The 27,295-nt window shown below is 43.6% G+C and overlaps 1 protein-coding gene across 2 annotated transcripts in view; it reads left to right on the forward strand.

The window, feature by feature from the left end:
* Positions 1-27,295, forward strand: part of UTS2B (urotensin 2B) — a 63,550-nt gene that overhangs the window by 28,619 nt on the left and 7,636 nt on the right. The window contains exons 2-3 of one of the 2 annotated variants that reach the window (XM_075861779.1): positions 14,504-14,558; positions 26,736-26,766. In XM_075861779.1, the coding sequence (XP_075717894.1) occupies positions 14,504-14,558; positions 26,736-26,766 (86 nt within the window). Of the gene's footprint in view, positions 1-14,503; positions 14,559-26,635; positions 26,767-27,295 lie in introns of those variants that run through there. The other variant, XM_075861778.1, reaches the window with a different exon arrangement.

Genomic DNA, 27,295 nt, shown 5'->3' on the forward strand with positions numbered 1-27,295 from the left:
ATGGAAGGATGTCAGACTCTTTTAGATTAGGGAGGGGACGCGTCAGGGATGTCCACCTTCCCCGTTACTATTCGCTATAGCGATCGAACCTCTGGCAAACATAGTAAGGCAACATCCGGGTATAGAAGGGTTTCGATGTGGGGACCTGGAGGAACGCATTGCACTATATGCGGATGATATTTTGCTATTCCTGGGAGAGATAGATCGATCACTGCCTATGATAATGACCGAATTGGAACGGTTTGGTAAATTTTCAGGGTTGCAAATTAATTGGAGCAAGTCGGCATTATTGCCACTCAAGTCATTAGAGGGGCCACTGCAGGGGGGGGGGGGGAATTGATATACCTTGTGTTAAGGAATTTAAATATCTGGGGATTAAGGTCTCGGCGAGGGTGCAGGATTTTGTCGCACTGAATGTAAAACCATTACTGGACAAACTAAAAGAAAAGACTAGAATATGGCTAGGACTACCACTTTCAGCGCTAGGAAGAGCAAACCTGATTAAAATGATTCTGATGCCTCAGGTTCTTTATGTTGTGCATAATGCCCCAGTGTGGTTGCCTAAGTACTGGTTCAGGAGAATACATAATCTGTTTAGGGACTTGGTGTGGAAAAGGGGGATCCCCAGGATTAAATTGGAAAAACTACAATTACCAACAGACCAGGGAGGATTGGCTATTCCAAATGCGTGGATATATTATCTAGCAGCCCAAGTGCAACACTTTAAAGGTTGGAAGAATAGGGACTGTCCGATGCTGAATGACTACTGGAAGGAGGTTGGAGGCATGGTAGCGAGAGTATATGGGAGGGATTTCCCGTTGGAACCTAAGATCTTTATGTTGGGTTGTATGGGGGAGGAGGGAGGAAATGGGGCGGAATTACTGGCTATTAAAAAAGTTTTATACCATGCTAGGAAGCTGATAGCAAAATATTGGCTGAACGCGGATCCCCCGGAGGTGTCTGAACTGGTAGGATATGTTAATCACACGGTGTCGTTAGAACATCGGATATGTCTGAAACGTGGGGCAATGCACAAATATGATAAACAATGGGGAAAGTGGATACATAACTATGGTACGGCAGGGAGGTAGGAGGCAGATTGAGGGGACATGATCAGGAGATCGCTTATGAATATATTAGTATGATGTGGGAGAGAAAATGTACGAGCCAGGGAAAGAAGGAGATACTCCGGGGGGGGGGGGGAGTTCGGTTGCAGGGAAGGGGGAGTTATGTTAAATGTAACTGAATATTCTGTACAAAACTGAAAATGTATTGATTGTTGGAATTGACTAGATATACATGAGATTTATAATGTATGTTGTACTATCAATAAAAACTGGTTTGATTTAAAAAAAAAAAAAGTCAGGATTCACAGAAAACAGCAATTTTTCCGTAGTTTTTTATTTAATTTTTTACGACGTTCACCGTGCGGGTTAAGTAATGTAATAGATTTATAGTCGGGGTCGTTACAGACGCGGTGATACCAAATATGTGTAACTTTTTAACTGTATTTTGGTTTTTTAATAGTAAAGCAGTTTGTAAGGGGAAAAAGTGGGTTTTTCATTATTTTTTTCACATTTTTTTTTAATTAACTTTATTAAACTTTTTTACTAGTCCCACTAGGGGACTTCACTATGCGATCCTCCGATCGCTATTATAATACACTGCAATACTTTTGTATTGCAGTGTATTATGCCTGTCCGTTTAAAACGGACAGGCATCTGTAGGTCATGCCTGCGGCATGATCTAGCAGGCATTCATTACTGGCAGACCTGGGGGCCTTTATTAGGCCCCTGGCTGCCATGGGAGACACAGACACTCTGCGATCTTATCGCCGGGTGTCGGTGGGATGAGAGGGAGCTCCCTCCCTCTCTCCAAAACCACTCAGATGCGGTTCTCGCTATTGAGCACCGCATCTGAGGGGTTAAACGGGTGAGATCGATACTGATATCGATCTCACCTGGCAGAGCAGGGACACTCCCAGCCCTCAGCTGCCTCTGGCAGCTGAGAGGAGGGAGATTTGACAGCTCCCTGCTCTGTTTACTTATTCCGATGCCGCGACGTAAAAAGTCTATGGCATCGGAATAAGGCCCGTTAGTGACTGACGTAAAAAGACTATGGGCCGGTCACTAACGGGTTAAAGCATTTTCTCCATTTCAGTTCATTCTTTTTTTTTACAATGCCTGAAATCCGGTACAACATATCTGGTGGTAGAAAGATATATTCATGCCAGTGTAAGATGTGGAAATTGCATTCACATGAGAATGGGAGCCATTGTTTTGTTCTATTGTATTTATTTGATACTGTTTCTTTTAACCGCTTCCCGACCGCCCACGGTAAATTCACGTCGGCACTTACTGGGCTCTGTGCAGCGCCAACGTGAATTCACGGTGGGTGTTAAAAGCGGGATCCAGGTGTCTCAGAGTAGCGCTGAAACCCGGATCGCGATTCTGTCACCTGCCTCTGGTCCCAGAGACATGATCGGGACCTGATTTATTCAGGTCCAGAACATGTGATGGTCATGATAATCAATAATGGCCATCGCAGGAAAAGTTTGTTGTAGCAACAAACTTTCCGCCGTAACCTACACTGTCTCCCCTCTGATGTTCTATCAGAGAGCAAACAGAGGAGAGACAATGCCTCTGGTCCAAGAGACATGATCGGGACCTGATTTATTCAGGTCCTGAACATGTGATGGTCATGATAATCAATCATGGCCATCGCAGGAAAAGTTTGTTGTAGCAACAAACTTTCCGCCGTAACCTACACTGTCTCCCCTCTGATGTTCTATCAGAGAGCAAACAGAGGAGAGACAATGCCTCTGGTCCTGGAGACATGATCGGGACCTGATTTATTCAGGTCCTGAACATGTGATGGTCATGATAATCAATCATGGCCATCGCAGGAAAAGTTTGTTGTAGCAACAAACTTTCCGCCGTAACCTACACTGTCTCCCCTCTGATGTTCTATCAGAGAGCAAACAGAGGAGAGACAGTGCCTCTGGTCCTGGAGACATGATCGGGACCTGATTGGTTCAGGTCCTGGTCATGGTAACAAATCATGGCCATCACAGGGAAAGTTTGTTGTAGCAACAAACTTTCCCCTTGGACCAAGTATATATAAACGCTGTCTCTCCCCTGCTTCTCTGTCAGAGAGCAAGACAGTAAAAAAACCCACCATATAACAAATTCCCCCAATCCCATTAATCTGCCTTGTTAGGTAGGATATAGGGTTAGGGTATAGTGCTAGGTTTTAGTATTAGGGTAGTTAGTAATAATAATTATTAGAGTATAGTTAGTAATAATTTAGGGTGACGGTTAGGGTAGTATAAGTTATATTAGTAATCAATTTGATAGGAAGTACTGTGCCAGTCAATTAATTTGTTGTGGCAATTAATTTGTTCTAATTAAATTAACTAATTTCATACCATTTACGTTTATATACCTTTACGTATAAAAATATAAACGTAATAAAATGGCCCGTCAATTTTATTCTGCAGAGGAAGCGTATGCCCTTTTATGTTCTGACAGTGAAGATAGTGTCTTGTCAGATGGCGATGACTATTTTGAGGGTTTTGCTCTTAGCGAAAGTGACAGCTCTGAGTCTAGCGGTCATTCTGGTTCATCCTCAAAAATTACAAGGACCAGTACAGGACAGGTAGAGAGGGCTGTTGGAGAAATATCTCCAAATCAGGGCAAGATGCCCAGTACAAACGACATGCCTCGTTTTAGTGAAGAGGCGCATGCCAACCTACAAGAGAGTTTGCCTCTAGATGTAGCATTTATGAGATGGGAGGCTTCAAATTCTGGTATGCCATTCATCCCTGACTTTAATGCCACCCCAGGTACAAATGTGGAGGTGGAAGGTTTTGGACCAATTAATTTTTTTTACTTATTTCTAACAAATGATTTGCTGGAACATATTGTTTTCCAAACTAATTTATATGCTTCCCAATTCATCTCTCAGAATCCCCGTTCCTATAATGCCAGGCAAAATTCATGGAGGCCAACAGATATTGATGAAATGAAGAAATTTATAGGCCTCACATTTGCCATGGGGCTTGTTAAAAAACTGAGCATTCGATCATACTGGTCCACCCGTCCCGTTCTAACCACCCCTGCCTTTTCTGCCATTCTTCCCAGGGCCCGTTATGAAATGCTCATGAGATTTTGGCATTTCAACGATAACCGTCGGTGCCTCCCTAGAAGTGCCCCAGATTGTGACCGACTCTACAAAATCAGGCCCATCATCAAAGCGTTGTCAGACACATTTTATTACTTTACACCCCCACGCAAAACATTTCCATTGATGAGTCCCTAGTAAAATTCAAAGGGAGACTGCACTTCAAACAATTTATTCCTTCTAAAAGAGCAAGGTTTGGAATAAAGCTTTATAAAATGTGCGAGAGTGCATCAGGGTACACATCAAGTTTTCGCATTTATGAGGGAAAAGATAGCCAACTAAACCCACCAGGTTGCCCCCCCCCCTATCTAGGGACAAGTGGAAAAATTGTTTGGGAGCTTATTACCCCATTTCTAGAAAAGGGCCATAACCTGTATGTGGACAACTACTACACAAGCATACCCCTTTTTAAAAGTTTGGTCGAACATAACACAGGGGCTTGTGGGACCATTTGTAAAAACCGCCAGGGGTTTCCACAATTATTGGTGAATGAAAAGTACAAAAAGAGGCAGTCAGGCGGTGTTCGCAGCGGAGAGCTGCTTGCCCTATAATACAAAGACAAAAAGGATATTTTTATCCTCAGCTCGATCCACACTGATGCAACAATGGATGTAGTAGAACGAGGTTCTACTACCCAAAAGCAAAAACCTGTGTCAATCATTGATTACAACAAATACATGTGGGGAGTAGACCTTGCTGATCAGGTTCTACAGCCATACCAGGTATCAAGAAAATCATATACCTGGTCCAAAAAATTAGTTATTTACCTATTTCAGGTTGCCACATACAACTCGTTTGTGTTATACAAAAAGGCAGGAAATTCAAATACTTTTCTTGATTACCAGGAAATGGTCATTGAAGATCTTGTTTTAGCAAATGTTGGCCCCTCTCATCCATTAGAATCTGAATCTGTCAAAAGACTCACTGAGCAACATTTTATTGCTGTAATTCCCTCAACTGAATTAAGAAAATACCCCCAAAGAAGATGTTGTGTATGTACCAAGAAAGGAATGAGGTGTGATACCCGTTATTATTGCCCAGATTGCCCATCACTCCCAGCCTTGTGTCTCATTGACTGCTTTAAAATTTTCCACACAGAGCCACGTTTTTAAACTCTTTATTAATTTGTCCCATTTAAGACATTCAAGAATATAATTTAGTTTATCTACACTGTGCCAAAATTTTCTTGGATATTTTTGTTCTTGCCATTCTTGTCAAAAACCCATCTTCATAAATGAACCATGGCCAAAGTATACCCCAAAATAAAAATGTACCTAAAGGGGTTGTCCAATGAAAAGAAAAACTATTTAGCATTTTGCTTTTGTGAAATAAAGAAACATTCTTATATACTGTATTTTTAAAACCTGCATGGATTGCAGGTTTTAGTCTCCATTGTGTGGACCCAGAAGTGTGGAGCTGCGATTCTTGCTGTGACGCGTCAACACAATCTCTGGGAGAAAGAGCATCCCCCTCCTCTCTGTGTGTTGATAATGCGGATGAAGGGGCTGGCTGCCTGGCTCAATTCATCAGCTATCCAGCCCCTTCCCCCTTGAGGTTTAGCTGATGAATTGAGCTATACAATCAGCCCTTTTATACGTGTTATCGACAAACAGAGAGAACGGCCGGGTCTATGCAATGGGGAAAGAAAACCTGCAATCCATGCAGGTTTTAAAAATTAAGTATATTAGAAAGTTTCTTTATTTCAAAAAAGCAAAGTAATATATTGTTAAAATGCAAGCTGAAAGCCAAAATGCACACAGTCCACTCGAGGCCCTGAAAAATGTCCAAGCATATAAGGTAACTACACGTTCCTTGAGGGTAAAGTTTCCAAAATATGGTTGCTTTCGAAGAGTTTCCACTGGGGCTAAGGGACATTGCAAATGCTACATGGCCTGCGCACACCATTCCAGATAAATTGGAGCTTCAAAAGCCAAATGACGCTCCTTCCCTTTTGGGCCCTGCCGTGTCCAAACAGCAGTAAATGACTGCTTATGGGGTTTAACTATACTCTGAAGATATTTCTTTACAAATGCTGGGGGTGCTTTTTCTCCTTTAGTCCCTATGGAAATTAAAAAAAATTTTCAAAACCTATATTTTAGCGAAAAAAATGTAGATTTTCATTTTCACTGCCTAATTCCAATAATTTATGCAAAAAAATTATAGGGTCAAAATGCTCACTATACCCCTAGATAAATTTCTTGAGGGGTGTAGTTCCCAAATGGGGTCATTTTTTAGGGGTTTCCACTGTTTTGGCCCCTCAATGGCTTTGCAAATGTGACATGGCCTCGGCAAAAATTCCAGCTAAATTTGAGCTCCAAAAGCCAAATGGTGCTCCTTCCCTTCTAAGCCCTGCTGTGGGTTCAAACAGCAGTTTCTGACCACATATGGGGTATTCCGTGCTCTGGAGAGTTTGCTTTACAAATGTTTGGGTGCTTTTTCTCCTTTATCTATTGTGAATATAGAATAATCTAAGGTAAAACTTAATTTTACTTGAAAAAAAACATAGATTTTCATTTCCATTACCTAATTACACTAAATTCAACAAAAATATGTGGGGTCAAAACGCTCACTATACCCCTCAATAAATTCCTTGAGGGGTGTAGTTTCCAAAATGGGGTAACTTTTGGGGGGTTTCCACTGTTTTGGTCACTCCAGTCCGTTGCAAACACAACATAGCACTGAAAACCATTCCAGCAAAATCTGTGCTCCAAAATACAAATGGTGCTCCTTCCCTTCTGAGCCCTGCCGTGGGTCTATACAGGAATTTTTTTACCACATATGGCATATTGCCGTAATCAGGGGAAATTGCTTTCTAAATGTTGGGATGCTTTTTCTCCTTTACTCCTTGTAAAAATTCAATTTTTTTTCAGGAAAAAATGTACTTTTATTTTTACAGACTAATTCAAATAAATTTAGCAAAAAAACTGTGGGGTCAAAATGCTAACTATAGCCCTAAATACATTCCGTGAGGGGTGTAGTTTACAAAATGGGGTCACTTTTGGGGGGTTTCAACTGTTTTGGTCCCTCCAGTCCGTTGCAAACGCGACATGGCACTGAAAACAATTCCAGCAAAATCTGCGCTCCAAAATCCAAATGGTGCTCCTTCTCTTCTGAGCCCTGCCATGGGTCTTTACAGAAGTTTATTACCACATATGGGGTATTGCCGTAATCAGGGGAAATTGCTTTATAAATGTTGGGGTGCTTTTTCTCCTTTATTCCTTGTAATAATTAGAAAATGCAATGTTTTTTCAGAAAAAATTTTTTTTTTCATTTTTACAGACTAATTCAAATAAATTTAGCAACAAAACTGTTTGGTCAAAATGCTAACTATAGTCCTAGATGCATTCCTTGAGGGGTGTAGTTTCCAAAATGGGGTCACTTTTGGGGGGTTTCCACTGTTTTGGCACCACAAGACCTCTTTAAACCTGACATGGTACCTAAAATATATGCTAATAAAAAGTAGGCCCCAAAATCCTCAAGGTGCTCTTTTGCTTTTGAGGTCGGTGTTTCAGTGCTTTACCGCACTAGGGCCACATGTGGGATATTTCTAAAAACTGCAGACTCTGGGCAATAAATATTGAGTTGTGTTTCTCTGGTAAAACTTTCTGTGTTACAGAAAAAAATGTATTACAAATGAATTTCAGCAAAAAAAATATAATTTGTACATTTCACCTTTAAATTAGGTTAATTCCTGTGAAACGCTTGAAAGGTTAAAATACTTTCTGAATGCTGTTTTATATACTTCAAGGGGTGCAGTTTTTAAAATAAAGTGTTTTTTAAGGTTTTCAAATATATGGGCCCCTCAAAGCCACTTCAGAATTGAACTGGTCCCTGAAAAAAAAGCCTTTTGAAAATTTCTTGAAAATGTGAGAAATTGCTGCTAAAGTCCTAAGCCTTGTAACGTTCTAGAAAAAAAAGGACGTTCAAAAAACAATGCGAACATAAAGTAGACATATGGGAAATGTTAAATAGTAACTATTTTGGGTGGTATTACTATCTGTTTTACAAGCAGATACATTTACATTTCGAAAAATCATAATTTTTGCAAATTTTCTACAAATTTTGGCGTTTTTCACAAATAAATACTAAATTTATCAACCAATTTTTTTCCTCTATCATAAAGTACAATATGTCACGAGAAAACAATCTCAGAATCGCTTGGATAGGTATAAGCATTTCAGAGTTATTACCACATAAAGTGACACATGTCAGATGTGAAAAAATAGGGCTGGTCCTGAAGGCCAAAATGAGCTTGGTCCTGAAAGGGTTAATGCTACCGTTTGGCTATATTGAATATTTGAGCTGTAGCTGTATTAGAGCTGTTGGCCAGTGAATCCAAGATCTGGGAAAAGACGAGCTACATGGAGAAGAAGGTTACCTGTCTCATAACGAAGATGGCGTGTACAACGATTGCTGTGGCGTTGATATAAATTAAGATTAGGCAGATACTGGCTCCTTGTTACTTAAATATTGGTGCCGGTATATACAGCCCAAACACCATCCTAGACTGCGCTTTCCAAGCTCTGTAACAGGGTGATAGCGCATGTACGTGGATGCGTCATCATGCCTGCGAGCAGGTTCAGCGTTGGAATAGAGTTAAGAGTGAAATTAACTGCGTCCTGTGAAGAAAAGAATGGAGAGTATGGTGGCTTTGAGGACGTGAGCATTTTGCCATTTCTGTTGCTGCTGTGAATTGGACTAGAGGAGCACTGTCTGAAAAGAGAGCTGGAACTGAGGCATAATATAAAGAATAGTGAGAATCGGGCTAAGCTTTATCTATGCTAGGGCCTGTAGTTGCAGCAAAGTCCCGGAGTGCAAGCGGTGGTTGGGGAGGTAGCCCACGCTGTGAAGAGAGCTAGCTAGGCAGTTAAAGGAGGAACGTAAAGGAAATGTTTTGCATAATCAAAGTGAAAAGTGAGCCTGTAATGTCAAGCCACACGAAAATGATTTAGAAATATCGGGTTCTCATACATTAGATCTATAGGGGCCTTCTTAGCAGTCAGCCACCACCACCAACAAATAGGTCCGAATTACACAGACTCAGCCACGGTCTAGCGGCCTACTTGACCTAAGCAGACAACTGCTTGTGTCAAAGGAAGTGTCTAACTCTGCCGGTTACACAGAACAACAAGCCAGCTATTTTGCCAGCCTGCTCCACCTGCATATAATTATAACTACGTGCTGTACTTCCCACAATGAATATAATGTTCATGGCCGAATGCACCATTCGCAACGACAAACGAATTGTACATATTATTAAGCTGAAAGCAAAAGTTTAAGTGGCTAAGCTAACTTCTTGCTTTGTTTCATCTTTTCTCATGGTATTCCTGCGTGGGCTCTACTGTCACACCATTACACACCTATCTTACACCAGAAATGTCCTCCATTTTGGACAGCATCCTTCTTTCCCAGCAAAGGCACTCTTTACAGATAATTTCTGTCAGGCAGTCTTTCTCTAGTTATGATCTCTGGCAGAGGTAAGACAGTTACCTATGAGTGCCCACTGATCAGACTGCTCTATTATACCTTCCTGTTAGATGAATGGCACTTGGGACCATGTGTCTGTGGCTAGGTGTAATGTCTATGGCCACGGTCCGTCGTTAACCTCGACGGCCGTGGCCATGGACATCTTACCTCGATGCAGCATTGCCCTCCTGTGAGGCTCCGGCACTCACTTCCGGACCTCGAGTGTCTCCGGCGGGAGTGCGCGACCGTGCGTGCACGGCCTTAAAGGGCCAGTGCGCGCATTTTTGCAGGAAGTCTGCAATCTAGCCCAGGGTGCCCTGGGCTATAAAAAGGGCTCTGTCCTCTTGCTCTTTGCCAGAGCGTTGGTCGTTACCCTTCGTTTGTCGTGCTTATGGTCTCCCAGTTTCTTCCAGTTTCCCAGTGTACCTTGCACCTGTATCACGTATCCTGTTTCCGTGCTACCTAGTGCTATTGCCGTGCTGTGCTACAGCCTACGCTTGATCTGCTACGCCTCACCTGACGACTTCCCGCCGCCTGGTCCTGGACGTGCCTGCCTCGCTACTGCCTACGATTGCCTCAGGTACCCTCGCTGAACTAATTGAACTCTGTACTTACCTGTTTGGCCAGCTGCCATTCCGCTACGTGGTACGGCCCAGTGGGTCCACACTCCGCATCGTGACAGTACCCTCTGGCCATGGACTCCGCTGGTCAATTCAAGGGCTTGGCACCCTCCCAAGCCATGCAGGCAGACCTGCTGGATCGCCGAGCTAGGCAGGATCAACTCCTTGTGGCAGTGGACTCTATGGCGCAGCAGCTAGGGACGCTAGTTGCTTCTCTTCCTGCCTCTATGCAAGTCCTTCAAGCCGATCCTCCTGTTACTCCTCCTGACAGTTTCTGTCGGGATCCTCGGTTCTCGCTGCCATTGCCCTCTCAGTTCCATGGAGACGCCAGTGCTTGTCGGGGGTTTCTGAACCAATGCCACATTCATTTTACCCTGCACTCTCGAGCATTTCCATCAGATGGAGCCAAGATCGCATTCATCATATCCCTCCTGACTGGCAAGGCCTTGGCATGGGCCAATCCTATCTGGGACGTCAGGGACCCGAGATTTCCAAGAGTTCGTGCAAATATTCCGAACTGTTTTTGAGGAGCCTGGGCGAATCTCATCTGCAGCCACTGCCATCTTCAACCTACACCAAGAGGACACCTCACGAGGTTCGTCAGGAGCGTCGGTGCCCTAGACTGGCGCCCAACTTTCAGCAACCCCTCTTGCGTGCTTCTATTGCTTTGCCCGAGGTCCCGATGCAAGTAGACCGGTCCAGGAAAAACAGCGCAGGCGCACCTCTGGACTTTGCTTATATTGCGGCCTCGCTGGCCATGTAGTGCGTCTGTGCCCTCACAAGCCAAAAAACCCCAGCGCCTAGGTTTGGTTGGAGAGACAACACATTGAATCAAGAACTCTCTTCCAAACTATTCATTCCCGTAGCCATCATTGCTGGCGAGAGGTCCCATCAGGTCTCCGCATATCTGGACTCCGGCTCTGCAGCCAACTTCGTCTGCCAGGACCTTGTGGATCTCCTACAGTTGCCTATTATCCCGCTTGAAAGGCCGCTGATCGTTGCCTCAGTGGATGGACTGCCATTGCCGGACCCAGTTGTGTCCGTGACCAAGCCTTTGAGACTCCAAGTGGGAGCCCTTCATGCTGAACTCATCTCCCTGTTTGTCCTGTCCAAGGCCGTCAACCCCATACTGCTGGGTTTGCCTTGGCTTCGTCTGCATGCCCCCGTCCTGGATTGGAACTGTGGAGAAGTCCTCCAGTGGGGTCCGAAGTGTCTTGACCGCTGTCTGGGCCATATCCAGTCGCCACAGCCTGCTCCTCTTCAGTCTTTGACACAGTTGCCTTCTTGTTTCTCCATGTTCTGCGATGTCTTTAATAAAAAGGAGGCTGAGACCTTGCCGCCACACCGTGCATATGACTGTCCGATCGACCTGTTTCCGGAATCATCTCCTCCTCGTGGTAGAGTGTACACTCTCTCCCTGCCAGAGACCCAGTCCATGTCGGCCTACATTAAGGAGAACCTGGAGAGGGGTTTCATTCGTAAATCCTCATCCCCGGCCGGAGCGGGGTTCTTCTTTGTTAAAAAGAAAGATGGATCGTTACGTCCTTGCATTGACTACCGAGGCCTAAACCAGATCACGGTGAAGAACAGGTATCCCCTGCCTTTGATTTCTGAACTGTATGATCGCATACGGGGGGGGGGGCAATTTTTTTTTCTAAACTAGACCTGCGGGGGGCCTACAATCTGATTCGGATTCGTCGAGGTGACGAATGGAAGACTGCCTTTAATACTCGTGATGGGCACTACGAATACTTAGTTATGCCCTTCGGCCTGTGTAACGCCCCCGCAGTATTTCAAGAATTTGTCAATGACATTTTTCGTGATCTCCTTTATGTTTGTGTTGTGGTGTATCTCGATGACATTTTGATTTTTTCCCCAGATCCAGTAACTCATCAGAGCCTTGTCCGCCAGGTGTTGCTCCGTCTAAGAGAGAATCACCTTAATGCCAAGCTGGAGAAGTGTGTTTTTGAGAAGAAGTCTCTATCCTTCCTGGGCTATATTATCTCCGATCAGGGCCTCAAGATGGACCCCCAGAAGGTAGAGGCTGTCCTGGAGTGGCCACGCCCCCTAGGCTTAATGGCCATACAATGCTTCCTGGGCTTCTCCAACTTCTACCGACTGTTCATCACAAACTTCTTATCTTTGACTGCTCCTATCTCCACCCTCACTAAGAAGGGTATGAATGCCAAGATGTGGACTTCGGAGGCTGAAGCCGCATTTGAATCCTTAAAGAAAGCCTTCACGTCTGCCTCCATTCTGCACCATCCTGATGTATCCCTACAGTTTTCGTTAGAGGTGGACGCTTCTTCAGTTGGTGCACAAACAGAAAAAATGGGAGATATCATCAAAACCACAAAAAAGGCCATACTTACTAGGTAGGTGGGTGGGTGGGTGAAAACCCGTTCCCATCAGGACGCAGACGGGTCAAAGAATGCTGCAGAAGGAGTGTGCATTAAATAGTGATAGCCCCTCCCACTAGTCTTGAGGGGAGTGGCGAACTAAGTGCTCAAAGGTGTGCGATAAATGTGTCAGTGTAGTGCTAGGGTGTGAATCGATGGTAAAAAATAAATATGTATGTATGAAAGTGTCAGAACTGTAATAATGTAATAAAAATAAATAAATAAATAAATGTGATGAATAGGGGTCAGTGCTGTGAATAGTACATGGGGTGTCAGTACTATGTGTAATACGTGGAGGGATAATGTGCTGGTCGTCAGGCATGGCGTATCTTGCCGAATAACAGCCTATTTGTAACGCCGCTAGTGTTAGCTAAAGCGGGCTGCTCTGCATTCCAAACCAAACGCCAGCACATCATGCCCTCCCAGCATATAAGACCCGGCTGCGTCCTGAAAAAAAGTGTAGTATACGTAGTAAGAAATATCCATGAAACATGGGGTATTAGTTGTTATTTTGGCCAAAATACGCAAAGCTCGCAACCCAACGTCAAGGGTGGTGGACCGCATGATCTTCTATCCTGTTGGTGGTGGACCGCATGAAGAGAAAGGCAGATACAAGAAGATGGGCGCCTCCGCAGTTCCTTCCAGGGACAAAAGTCTGGTTGTCTTCTAGGAATATCCGGCTGAAGGTGCCGTCGTGGAAATTTGCTCCTAGGTTCCTCGGACCCTTCGAAATCCTGCTACAGATCAACCCGGTATCCTACAAGCTGCGGCTCCCCCCTACCCTCAGGACTCCTTTCACGTCTCCTTGCTGAAACCTGTGGTCCTGAACCACTACTCCAGGACTCATAGCTCCACAGTGGCTCCTGGTGGCTCATCGGCGACTTTCGAAGTGAAGGAGATTCTGGCTACCAAGAAGGTTGGAGGAAGGACATTTTATTTAGTGGATTGGAGGGGGTTCGGTCCAGAGGAGAGGTCTTGGGAGCCAGAGGAGAACATTGTGAGGAAGTTTCTCTCCCACTCTGGTCCCAAGACGAGGGGGCGTAAGAGGGGGGATACTGTAACATCTATGGCCACAGTCCGTAGTTCGGTCGTTAACCTCGACGGCCGTGGCCATGGACATCTTACCTCGCTGCAGTGTCGTCCTCCTGTGAGGCTCCGGCAATCACTTCTGGACCTCGAGTGTCTCCGGCGGGCGGGCATGCCCGTGCGTGCATGGCCTTAAAGGGCCAGTGCGCGCATTTTTGCAGGAAGTCTGCAATCTAGCCCAGGATACCCTGGGCTATAGAAAGGGCTCTGTCCTCTTGCTCTTTGCAGAGTGTTGTTCGTTACCCTTCGTTTGTCGTGCTTATGCTCTCCCAGTGTCTTCCAGTTTCCCAGTGTACCTTGCTCCTGTATCCCGTATCCTGTTTCCGTGCCACCTAGTGCTATTGCCGTGCTGTGCTACAGCCTACGCTTGATCTGCTACGCCTCACCTGACGACTTCCCGCCGCCTGGTCCTGGACGTGCCTGCCTCGCTACTGCCTACGATTTCCTCAGGTACCCTCGCTGAACTAATTGAACTCTGTACTTACCTGTTTGGCCAGCTGCTATTCCGCTACTCGGTATGGCCCAGTGGGTCCACACCCCGCATCGTGACACTAGGGAACCAGTGGCTGTAACTATTATGGGAATACTAAAGCTGTCACTGTTGATGGGATACTATGTCTGTCAAGCAAATATCTTCATCTTATGTTATCAGGTTTGAGAGGTTACTAAATAATTATACTTACTGTATTTACGTACATATCTTGCAGCATTAGGAACATCTGGTTACTGTATATTTGCCTACTCCCCTAGGTTGTGTGAGAGCCTCCCTAAAAAGAAGAGACCTCTTGGACTCCCAGCAGCAAAGGTGGGTCCTTTACAAAACTGGTAGTCTGTTTGGCAGGAGCAGTCAATCACTGACCATTTCCAAATGACAAAAAAAAAAACCACACTTTTCTACCGCTGACCTCTGCTAATACAGATTAATACTGAAGAAGTCACATGGAAGTGGACTCTGAAGCAACTAAAAGTTATTGTTTTTATAGTATATTAGTACAAATAGACAAGAAATAAAATCAACCGGAATTGATCAGATTTAAAAGAGACACTTTGGACAATAGGGTTGAAAGATGGTAATTTTACTCTTGGACCTGATCTAATGTAATTTTACATAATGCAAATCTTCTTCTTCTTCTTCTTCAAGAAACTGAAGCAGTTTTGCAGGTTGAATGATGGATTTTGTTGGAATGCAACTGTCAATGCAGATACATAGCAAAAGACACTCTAGAAACTGAAGAAGACTAGCCACCAGAACTGTGTAGAATTTATGTCCAAGGGTGCAAGACATTCACATATACGTACGTACTATTTATGCTGCTGTCACTAGGTAGTGGGAGCCCTTCTAATTTTTCTATGGGGTCCTATAAATTCTAGTTACTGTAATACTATACCTTATAGTATAGAACATTACTGCATAAGTACTTTGAAATTAGGCTTCCCTATGTTCATCTGAAAGAGATTCTCAGAAAAATCGGTTCTGCAGCTACAGGGGCATGGTGACAGGGACTGATTTCTAGGGACTGATTTCTATAAATTGCGTCCTATGTAACATTGAGAAATAGGTTATAAAGTAAGAGGCTTTTCCCTAGAAGTGCAAAGAAAGTACAGACAAAGTTTTCTGGGGAAGAGCTAGCATCTTGTAGTTCTCCTTAAGTCCAGAGGATGGAGTCTGAGCATGATTTTTATGAAAGTCTGGATTACAATAAGTATTTGGATGACTGAGAACCAAGTACTTCCTCTGAGACACCATTTTATCTCGTTTACTTCGTACCTAGTTGTATACAGACTTTACTTACAGATATTATAATGGAAAAAGTGTAACAGAAATGTCATATTATATGTAATGCTTATTATTATGTAATATTAGAGTGTTTATGATAAGTGGACAGGTATGTGCTGTAGATCACAAAAGAGTGGAAAGCTTGCACAAAAAGTTATTGTTTGACTCTGCAAGGAAAATTTAAAGACCTGTGGATCACCCAAAATAAAATCAGATGACTGTGTTCTGCTTAAAGGAACACTTCAGGCAAAACTGATGCTTTGTTATGTCCAGTGCAGGCCTATGGGGGCGGTGCATGACACAAGACTTTTCTCTGTATGTAAGTGGTTCCCAACCTGCAAATCTCCAGCTGTTGCAAAACTACAACACCCTGTGTGCCCTCACAGTCTTTCGGATGTCAAGAGCACACTGGAAATTATAGTTTTGTTACAGCTGAACAGCCTCAAATTGGGACTTACTGCCCTATGTCATTCTACCTCATTCATGTCCTGCCCTAGACAGTGAATTTGTTTTGCCCAGAGTGTTCCTTTAATGATCCTCAGGTTTGGGCGAAGCTTTCACACAAAATACTTGGGGTTCAGTATACTTGTTTTTAATTTGCATAAAAAAAAATACATTAGTGGAGCTATGGTACAGCAATATATATTATATGGAGTATTATATTATATGGAGGCCACACAAAAAGCTGATTGGCTGATTTACAGTCCTATGAAATTTTGACGTAATTAAGAAACAATTAATTCTATTACTCAGCTCTTTCACATTTCATCTGCTATTTACATAATTGATCTGTTTTATTCTTCTACATTTGGTACTCTGACTGATTCACCGAAGTGTCCATTAAATAAGTGGCTGGAAGAAATTGAACCCTAGCCAAGACATTCAAATCTGAGTAAAAGGCTTTCTGATCAACACAGCTCTTGAGCAGAAAAATAGCTTTTTTACTAATCACAAAAGAGCTTTGACTTCGAATATTTTGAAAAACTTTTGAGTATTTCCCCTAAAATAAAATGAAATGTATCCACATTAAATATAAACCATTGCGTTGTACTCTTCTGGCAAGCATTTAATTTAGCTGTTTTTTAGTTATATCCGGTGATATCTGATGGGTTACCATTGGTATGGCTGGTATGGCTGTATACTGTAGCTACCACCAAGGTTGTCACCTTGCTTTCCCAGGCAATTTACTAACATATCTGCCTGGTTAAGCAAAGGTACAATCAAATATAACTAGGGGGATTTGTGAAAAGCTAAATGGCAGCTTTTTGTTAGGCCTCGTTGACACCACATTAAATAGACTACATTTGACATATACACCGGGAAAAGCTCCTGACATATACGTTAAACATAGGCTGTTACGGATGCCCTAACAGTTTCTTATTTATTTTACTTCAGTTGCACAATCCAACAACTGCTCCATATTTCAAAGATTCTACAAAATCTATTACATAAGTCTTTGTGGCATTTATGAAGGTAGTAGAGCAGGTCGGCTTAACCTCACGGCCCAAGTGAAGCATGGGGCCCATACTGCCTTTAATTGCGGCCCTGTCAGGCTGAACAGAGAGACTGCTGATCAAACAGGCAGACGATCAGCTGTGTCTGACGTTCGACAGGGCCAGCCCCTGCAGTACTACAAGGAGCGCTTAACTTCCTAGTAAAACAAAGCACTCATTGGTTAATGCAGGCTCCTGACACATAGTCATATCCTTAAACTGTGTGACAGGCGCCGCTGAGTAACCATTGAGAACTTTCCCATACTAGATAGGAAAGCGCCCATTGGTTCATACTGGTGCCTGTCACACAGTAATAGGTTACATTTGTGTGAAAGAAGCCTGCGTTAACCATTAAGCGCTTTCCTCTCTAATAAGGGATAGTACTCATTGGTTACTCAGCGGCACCTGTCACACTATGACTATGCCTATGTGACGGAAGCCCACATTAACTAGTGGGGGTTTACCCTTTAGTGAAGGAAAGCACTCATTTTAAGGCAGTAGATAAGGTGGCAACAAGGCCAGAGGTTAAAATATGTTTTATAGCAGGAACACCCTCTGCTAGCAGAGTGCACCTATTATTATTCTAGCAGAGTGCACCTATTATTAATACCAGTGGCGTAACTTAATGCAAAATCTATCTACCATATATCATTTATAATACTGGTGTCGTCTCATGTGGCTGAGGGATTTTTGGGGCACCTCAGGCTCTAGGGCCCGGGTGCGACTGCTACCTCTGAATCCCATATTGTTATGCCCCTGATTACGACTGCCAGCAGAGTGCTCTCTATTATTATTAGTGCCATCCAGAGAGCACCCACTGAAAAAGCCAACCACAAACAAAATTATGCTTTGTACATAGGCCACCCTTTAGGTCTGAATACTGTTCACGTTTTAGCCAGTTTTATTGCGGCCTTTGAAGTAGCACAATCTGACAATGTGGTCCTCAGGCCAAAAAAAGGTTGTGCACCTCTGCAGTAGAGAATCTAAACTAGGTAGGTGTATCCAGGGGCAGATAAAGCTCTTATGGTGGCCAAGGCAGGGGTTCCAGAGTCTTCCGCACCACCCTAAATTCCTGCATGTTCCCTGTTAGATGGGCAATCGTTGTTAATTTAATTGTGAGTAGCACTGTTTTGGGGACATTGTTGCTGGCATGTTATAAGGAGTATTGTGGCTGATACTGTCATGGAGGGCACTGTGACCAGGGGCGTAGCTAAAGGCTCATGGGCCCCGATGCAAAAGTTCTTATTGGGCCCCCCCTCCCCCCCGCAAACTCCTCATGGCCGACGGTCCGCAGCTTTCAGCTGTATCGCTGGGTCTCCTAAGTGACCCAACAATGCAGCACTAGCAGCCGGGGTGTCACTAAGGCTGGGTTCACACACCCTATTTACGGACGTAATTCGGGCGTTTTAGCATTGAATTACGTCCGAAAATGCGGCTCAAAAGCGTTGGCAAACATCTGCCCATTCATTTGAATGGGTCTTACGATGTTCTGTGCAGACGGTAATTTTTTTTACGCGCCGCTGTCAAAAGGCGGCGCGTAAAAAAGACGCCCGCGTCAAAGAAGTGCCTGTCACTTCTTCAGACGTAAATGGAGCCGTTTTCCATGGACTCCATGGAAAAACAGCTCCAATAACGTCCGTAATGGACGCAGCGAAAGACGCCTGCACATGCCTTTACGGCTGAAATTACGGTGCTGTTTTCTCCTGAACGGACGCTGCCATGTGAACATACCCTCAGGGCTTAAAATGTCAGGGGAAATAGCCCCAATACATATGTGTCCGCCCAAAAAAAATGTGTGTATAGGAGACAGCATAGCATATCTATAGCACTACGAACCTATCAACTATGGATAGGATTAGATACATTGGCTCAGTAGACAGTATCACACATGATAGGATTAGATACAGTGGCTCAGCAGACAGTATCACACATGATAGGATTAGATACAGTGGCTGAGCAGACAGTATAACACATGATAGGATTAGATATAATGACTCAGCAGACAGTATCACACATGATAGGATTAGATACAGTGGCCCAGCAGACAGTATCACACATGATAGGATTAGAAACAATGACTCAGCAGACAGTATCACACATGATAGGATTAGATACAGTGGCTCAGCAGACAGTACCACACATGATAGGTTTAGATACAGTGGCTCAGAAGGCAGTATCACACATGATAGGATTAGATACAGTGGCTCAGCAGACAGTATCACACATGATAGGATTAGATACAGTGGCCCAGCAGACAGTATCACACATGATAGGATTAGATGCAGTGGCCCAGCAGACAGTATCCAACATGATAGGATTAGATACAATGACTCAGCAGACAGTATCACACATGATAGGATTAGATACAGTGGCTCAGCAGACAGTACCACACATGATAGGATTAGATACAGTGGCTCAGAAGGCAGTATCACACATGATAGGATTAGATACAGTGGCTCAGCAGACAGTATCACACATAATAGGATTAGATACAGTGGCCCAGCAGTCAGTATCACACATGATAGGATTAGATACAGGGCTCAGCAGACAGTATCACACATGATAGGATTCGATACAGGGCTCAGCAGACCGTATCACACATGATAGGTTTAGATACAGTGGCCCAGCAGACAGTATCACACATGATAGGATTAGATACAGGGCTCAGCAGACAGTATCACACATGATAGGATTCGATACAGGGCTCAGCAGACCGTATCACACATGATAGGATTAGATACAGTGGCCCAGCAGACAGTATCACACATGATAGGATTAGATACAGGGCTCAGCAGACAGTATCACACGTGATAGGATTAGATACAGGACTCAGCTCGCTGACAATGCGCTCCAGCGCTGGACCCAGGAAAGGTAAGAATAATAATTTTGCTGCTTTATGTGTTACTGATTATTTTTGTATGTTTGTGTTTTTTTACAGGTTCGGTTGTTGGAGTTCGGATTCGAGGACTTCAATGACGGCGTTTTTTTTATTCTCAATAAAATGGTTAATGAGGGTTGTGTTTTTTTATTTCAATAAAATATTTTTTCTATGTGCGTGTATCTTTTTAAACTTTATTATCATCGCCTTAGTAATGGCCGCTGGCTGATTGACAACCTCCATTACTAAGGCGGGGCTTAATGTTAGCAGGTGCAAAGGCCAACACTAACCCCCCATTATTACCCCGGTACCCACCGCCACCAGGGGTACTGGGAAGAGCCGGGTACGAACCAGTACCCGACCATCTGCAGTGACGGTCAGGCACCGGGGCGGCCGCAGGCTGGTAGTATTAGGCTGGGGAAGGCCAAAAACAGTGGCACCTACCACCCTGGTAATGCTGCCTGCTGCTGCTGTGTTGTATCTGGCTGGTTATGAAAATTGGGGGAGGGGGACTCGACATCGTTCTTTCCAATTATTTTTTATCTTATTTTTTTTTAAATGACGTGGGGTCCCCCCCATTTTTCATAACCAGCCAGATACAATAAAGCAGCAGCAGGCTAGTATTACCAGGGTGGGAAGGGCCACTGTATCTGGCCTTTCCCCTCCTGATACTACCAGCCTGCGGCCGCCCCAGTGACCGACCATCACTACAGATGGTCAGGTACTGGATCGTACACGGCTCTTCCCAGCACCCCTGGTGGCGGTGGGTACCGGGGTAATAAAGGGGGTTAGTGTTAGCCTCTGCATCGGCTAACACTAAGCCCCGCCTTAGCAACGGATGCTGTCAATCAGCCGGCGGCCATTACTAAGGCGGTAGTAATATAGTTTAAAAAAAAACAAAGACATAGAAAAAATATTTTATTGAAATAAAAAAAAAACCCACACAACCCTCATTAACCATTTTATTGATAATTAAAAAAAAGCCGTTATCGAAGAAGTCCTGGAATCCGAAGTAGTCCAACGATCGAACCTGTAAGAGAAAACACAAAAAAAATGATTAGTAACACAGGCTTAGATACAGGGCCCATGTGTGATACTGTCTGTGGGACCCTGTATCTAAGCCTACCACAACGTAGGCTTAGATACAGGGTCCAGCAGACCGTAATCTTATACAGTATAAGATTACTGTGTGCTGGACCCTGTATCTAAACCTACAGTGTGGTAGGCTTATATACAGGGCCCAGCAGACAGGATCACGCATGGGCCATGTATCTAAGCCTAACATGTGATTGGCTTAGATACAGGGCCCAGCAGACAGGATCACACAATCTGTGATCCTGTCTCATGGGCCCCCTAAGCCTGCTACATCGTAGGCTTAGGGGTTGTGCAGTCCCTAAACATTGATGGCCTATCCACAGGATAGGCCATCCATAGCTGATATGTCGGGGTCCGTCTCCCGGGACCCGCCAATCAGCTTTTTTGAAGGGGCCGCAGCACTCATACGAGAGCTGCTTCCCCTTCATTTCACTACTCGCTCACACTGTGAATCGCCGACACCGATTCACAGTGTGACCGGAATGAAGTGACCGGAATGAAGGGGAGCAGCTCTCGAACGAGTGCTGCGGCCCCTTCAAAACAGCTGATTGGCGGGTCCTGGGAGTCGGACCCCGCCAGTCAGAGCTAATCTTACCTTCCTCTTCAGCCGTGACGGTAGTTCTGTCGTCTCGATGCTGTGCGCGGCGCATAGCGCTGTGACGTCATGCGCTGCGCACAGCTCTTGACGTCAGGACCTCCGCTGCGATCCGGAACCAGGAAGGTAAGTACAGTCTGTTACTATAGTAACAGGGGCCCGTGGCCCGAGTTACTATAGTAACTTTTTATTGATGTGGTGCGGGGGGCCGTGGGCCCCCATGGCTTCAGGGCCCGGTCGCAATTGCGACCGCTGCGACCCCTATAGCTACGCCAGTGACTATGACTTATCCTGTTTGGGAAGCACTGTGGCTGGCACTTCATGGCTGCTTTGGCTGGCATGGTAATACACTGCTTCACACCTACATGTTGAGTAGTAATGAAGCTCTGTTTCCTATTCAAAAACAGGCTCTGTAGCAGAGGTACAATTGTGTAATCATTATGTGTACTTGGGGTCATTAATGATATTTTACTAAGGTGCATTGAATGTTTTGGTCAGTGACTCTTTTTCTTAATCTTGACTTTCTGGATACGGTCCTTGGGCCAATTCTCAATCTAGTTACAAACCACACTTTCTAAACCCTTTAGTCCTTAATTTTCCCAATAGACGTCTATGAGAGACAGTGACGAATGCCATTGCAAAGTCCAAAAACACTACATAATGTCATACCCATAGCCGCGGGCCGTCAGGCTCACTCACCTCCTGACGCCCGCAGCCATGGATCTGTGAGTGCTGGTCCCCATCTCCTCCTCAGGAGACGCCAGCGCTCACTTCCGCTTCTCCCGGCCGGGTCCCGTAGGGTGCGCGCGCTCGCTCGTGCCCGCTCTTAAAGGACCAGCGCGCCCACCTGATTTCTAGTACAAAATTAGCCCATGAGCACCCTGGAATATAAGAGGGGCCCAGCCCCTTCCTGCCTTGCCTGAGCCTTGTTGTCGTTATCCTAGTATGTCTATGAAAATGGTCTCCTAAGTGTTTTCCAGTTACCAGTGTTCCCCGTTCCTGCTACCTGTAACCTGTATCCCGTGCTATCCTGGTCAAGTGCCGTGTTGAGCTGAAGTCGTGCTGTGCTGTGTACCATGCCTGTCTTGCTACACCACGCCTGGCGTCTGCCTGCTACCTAGTCCCAGCCGGGCCTGTCTTGCTACTGTCTGAGCTACCACAGGTACACTATACGAACTATAGACTGTGACCTGTGTCCTGTTGGCCAGCTGCCATACCGTCAAGGCGGGACGGCCCAGTGGGTCCACATACCCAACGTGACACATATATCCACAGTGGCCCCTCTGTCTAGGCTTCTACTCATCTCTTCATAAAAACAAATCAGGTTGGTTTGACAACTTCTGTCCTTAGTAAAACCGTGCTGGCTGTCACTTATAATACTATTTTTTTACACATATTCCTGTATATAGTCCCTTAAGAGCCCCTCAAACATTGGATGTTAAGCTTATTGGTCTATAATTAGCCGGGGAAGACCTAGAGCCCTTTTTGAAAATAGGCACCACATTTGCCCTGTGCCAGTCCCTTGGCACTATACCAGTCACTAGTGAATCTCTAAATATTATGAAGAGGGGGACAGAAATAACTGAACTAAGTTCTTTAAGAACTCTAGGGTGTAACGCATCTGGTCCCGGAGCCTTGTGCACATTTATTTTATTTACCTTAGCTTGGACCATATCTACATTCAGCCAATACAGTATATTGTTTGATGTGTCAACAGCACTGTCACCGGCTACATCAGCTGTTCTTTATTTCTTCTCTTGTATATACAGAGCTAAAGAACCCATATAGTAACTCTGCCGTCTCTTGATCCCCTGTGACCAACTCCCCATTACCACTATCTAGGGGTCCTACATGTTCAGACCTTGGCTTTTTTGCACTTACATACTTGAAGAATTTTTTGGGATTTGTTTTGCTATCCTTGGCCACCTGCCTTTCATTTTGTATTTTTGGTGATTTTATTAAGTACAGATTTTATTAAGCTCTTTGTAATTTTCAAAGGCTACGGCTGTACCCTCAGATTTGTATTTTTGAAATGCCCTTTTTTTTGTCATATATTGCCCTTTTTACCGAAGGTGTATGCCATGTGGGGTTTAATTTTAGTTGTTTAAACTTGTTACCGATAGGAATAAATTTTTCACTATAACTATACAAAGTGGATTTTAAGATCTCCCATTTATCATTTGTACCATTATTTGATATTAGTTGTTCCCAGTCTATATCCTGAATTGCAGTCCTCATCCTGGGGAAATTGGCCTTCTTAAAATTAAGTGTATTTGCCCTTGCAGCCTGTGTTTGTTTTTTACAGTATATGTAAAATATAACTATATTATGATCACTGTTACCGAGGTTTTCACGATTAGTGACATTACCAATAAGCTCTGCATTATTAGAAATTACCAGATCCAACAGAGCTTCACCTCTATTCGGGTCTTCCACAAACTGGGCCATACATTTTCCTACAATAGGTTCAGGAAATGTCTCCCCTTGGCAGTTGTTGCCGAACCGTGACACCAATTAATATCTGGGTAATAAAAATCTCCTATTATAACTACAGTACCAGCCTGTGCAGTCCGCTCTATCTGTTTATATAACTGGCCTTCCATCTCCTCAGATATATTGGGGGGTCTATAGACCAAAAGTCTATTTTTCACCAAAAGTAATATTTTCAGGGTTAACCTCCCTTTGTAATTCCACCACAAGGTTTCAATCTCCTCACAATCTTCACCCTCTAATGTCTCATTCACACTCACCTTCATATCACTTCTCACATCCAGATATATTCCACCGCCTTTCCTATTTGCCCTGTCTTTCTGAAGCAGTGTAAAACCCTGTAGATTTACAGCCCAGTCATGAGAAGAGTCCAGCCATGTTTCAGCAACACCAACTATATCAATATGTTCCTCCAGAACCAAGGCCTCCAGCTCGCCCATTTTCCTCCCCATAGTAACTTCAGTACATGACTGATTATAATGTGAAGGGCAATCAATAACATACCCAAAAAACTGCTTGCAGCCCATCCAGTCAGTAATTGTCAAATTTACAGTGCCCTTGAGTGTCCCTAAAGTTGATTATATACTTTTCTGTGCTCAAAGCTGGAAATCTTAAAATCTGGCATATACCTTGCATATTCTTTTTGAGGCTGTCTGTTATAAATAAAATTGTTAAGAAAAATACATGGAAAAGACCACTGAATGCGAGCTTTGTAGAATTTAGTTGCAGTTTATTGATGTCTATTTTAGTAAATCACTGGGCAGCAATAACCTAATTGTTATTTCTGCCACCACAATATATATAAAAAAAACTTTTGCAAATGTTCAATACTGCCCTAAATTGTCTAAATAGCAGTGGCAAATAGTCCCCAAATAATATGCTATACAGTCCACTATTAACAGAGCTGTACAGTGCCAAAAGACGATGTCATATGTTCAAAAATAATACTGCCATACAGTGTCAGATTAATAGTGTCATACAGTCCATTTATAATACTGCTATAGAATAGTATGAGCCACAGGGGGGAATTTAATAACCTTTCTACGCTAGTTTTATGAAAAGTCACAAAAAGTGACCCAAAAGTCAAAATTTACTTTACGCTGCTTTTGCAACTTTATGGGAAAGAAGCGTGGCTTAAAAAGGGACGGTGCCACCTGAGCCCAACAAATTTATTATAATTTACTCCAGCTCTTAGCTAGTGTAGACTTCACTCTGTGGGGCCCCTCACTTGCCCCCCCCTAATCAGACTGCCCACCATCAGTCTACCCTCCATCTTGTGTGAGCCGCATCATGCTGAGAAGACCTGGAGGGGAGAAGTGAAGAGGACTGGTGAGGTGAGTATTTACTTTTTTTTATTATATGTCCCCTAGGGGGGGAATGGATGGTACATGGCCGTGGTTGTTCCGCAACAATTGTGGTGCACGGCCAACAGAAAGACATGACAGATTTATTAAGAGTCGTGCGCCTCTTAATAAATCTGTTGCATCTTACTCTGGTGGATCAGATAGCTAAGACTGCTAGTCTGAAAAAATCCATCCCATAGTGCTTAAAAAAATGAAAAGTGCAAGCCAGTCATATCAGTGCCCCTTGATAGTGCATGCCTCCACAACAGTGCAGAATAGTGCACACCACAGTGCCCACATAATAATGCCTGCCAAAATTCCCATAACTGTCAGTAAGAGACATCAATATGTTAGAATGACTGCAAACTGCAATCATTTTGTAAATAGGACTACCTATAGATTACCGTGCGTATATTTTGACGTACAAATGGCAACTGGAAGCTTCGTCATAAAAATTATTTGTAAGGCACGCACAGACTGTACTTCTAGCTCCTGAATTCAGACCAAAGATTGTGTCTTCTTTGCCCAAAATGGAAACTTTGGCAGAGTTAATGAGAAATGTGACATTGAAAGATAGCCGAGAAAATCAAAAGGAGGAAGCGTCACACCTGAAGTCATCAGTAGCGGATGACATCCATTCATCTAAAATTAATCAAACCACTTGTCAATTTCTGCCTTGTGTTCTCTTAAGAAACACAATGTATTACAACTTCTCCTGACACTTCTGAAGACCTGCTATGTCTCTTTGATAAATTTCATATTTGTCTTCTATCTTCTCCGTTCTATCATCTTCCCCTCTGAACTAATTTCCGAGACATCATGTTGTGAACCATGGAAGTCATTTTAAAGATCAGGGACCTGAAATCAATTCAATTAGTGATTCTCCTTCCTTCATTTTGGCATTCATTACAAAGATCTCAGAGTAATTAAAATGAGAGCATGGAAATGCAACAATAAATTACCATGAGCCTTCCACCGATTGAGCATGTGTATCCCAGCACTTCTTTATTGGTGATATTCTGGATAGATTGATCTAGGCTTGACGTCAAGAAATTCACGTAGTTCATTTGTCAGTTTTCCAAGAATTTAATGCCATTGACAGGATGAATGATTTTTTTATTGGGGGTTTTTGGAATATGACACAATGACGACTATGGGCACTATTTAAAAGGGGCTGACTTAGAGGAGAAACACATTCAAGTCACAGGTATTCTACAGAACTCCATCAGTAGTGGAGCAATGATGCATAAAACGGCTTCTACACATCTCTGCCTTGGGACAATAACTTTCCTGTTTATGTTCTCCATGCAGTCAGCTGAAGGCAAACCTTATTTACTGCAAGGTAAGTTTTTAATAATCGATAGTTTGTTGATTTGTGTCATAATATTATACATAATCTAAGTCTCAACCATATAATTGGTTTTCACATGCTATTCTTTCAAATGCTTTGAGCGTAAGAAGAACCAAAAACCATTTATTATTGTTAGTGAAGAAAGACATAATATAATATAAAATTGGTCTTGGGACAATTTTGTGTTCTAGCTCAGGTATGTTATATAGTCAGTTTTTGTTTTCATATACATGCACTAAATGTCTATATGTAGTATCTAACAATATTTCAATGTATATTTGTTTTAGCTAATATTAAATATATTTTCAAATAACTTTTCCTAAAGAGTTTCAATTCCTTCTTAGGATATATTCATATGCAGGAGACTTGTTACAGAAATTTCAATAAAATCCCTTCCATACATGTGAATAGGGTTTTTTCTGCAGCATGTATATGGATTTCTTCAAACCTCATTCAGATAAATGGGGCAGTCACAGAAATATCTGCAATGACTCTGCCAGGTGTGAATATATTCCTTAGA

The sequence above is a fragment of the Rhinoderma darwinii genome, chromosome 4 (assembly GCF_050947455.1).
Source record: "Rhinoderma darwinii isolate aRhiDar2 chromosome 4, aRhiDar2.hap1, whole genome shotgun sequence".
In the NCBI taxonomy this organism is placed as follows: Eukaryota; Metazoa; Chordata; class Amphibia; order Anura; family Rhinodermatidae; genus Rhinoderma; species Rhinoderma darwinii.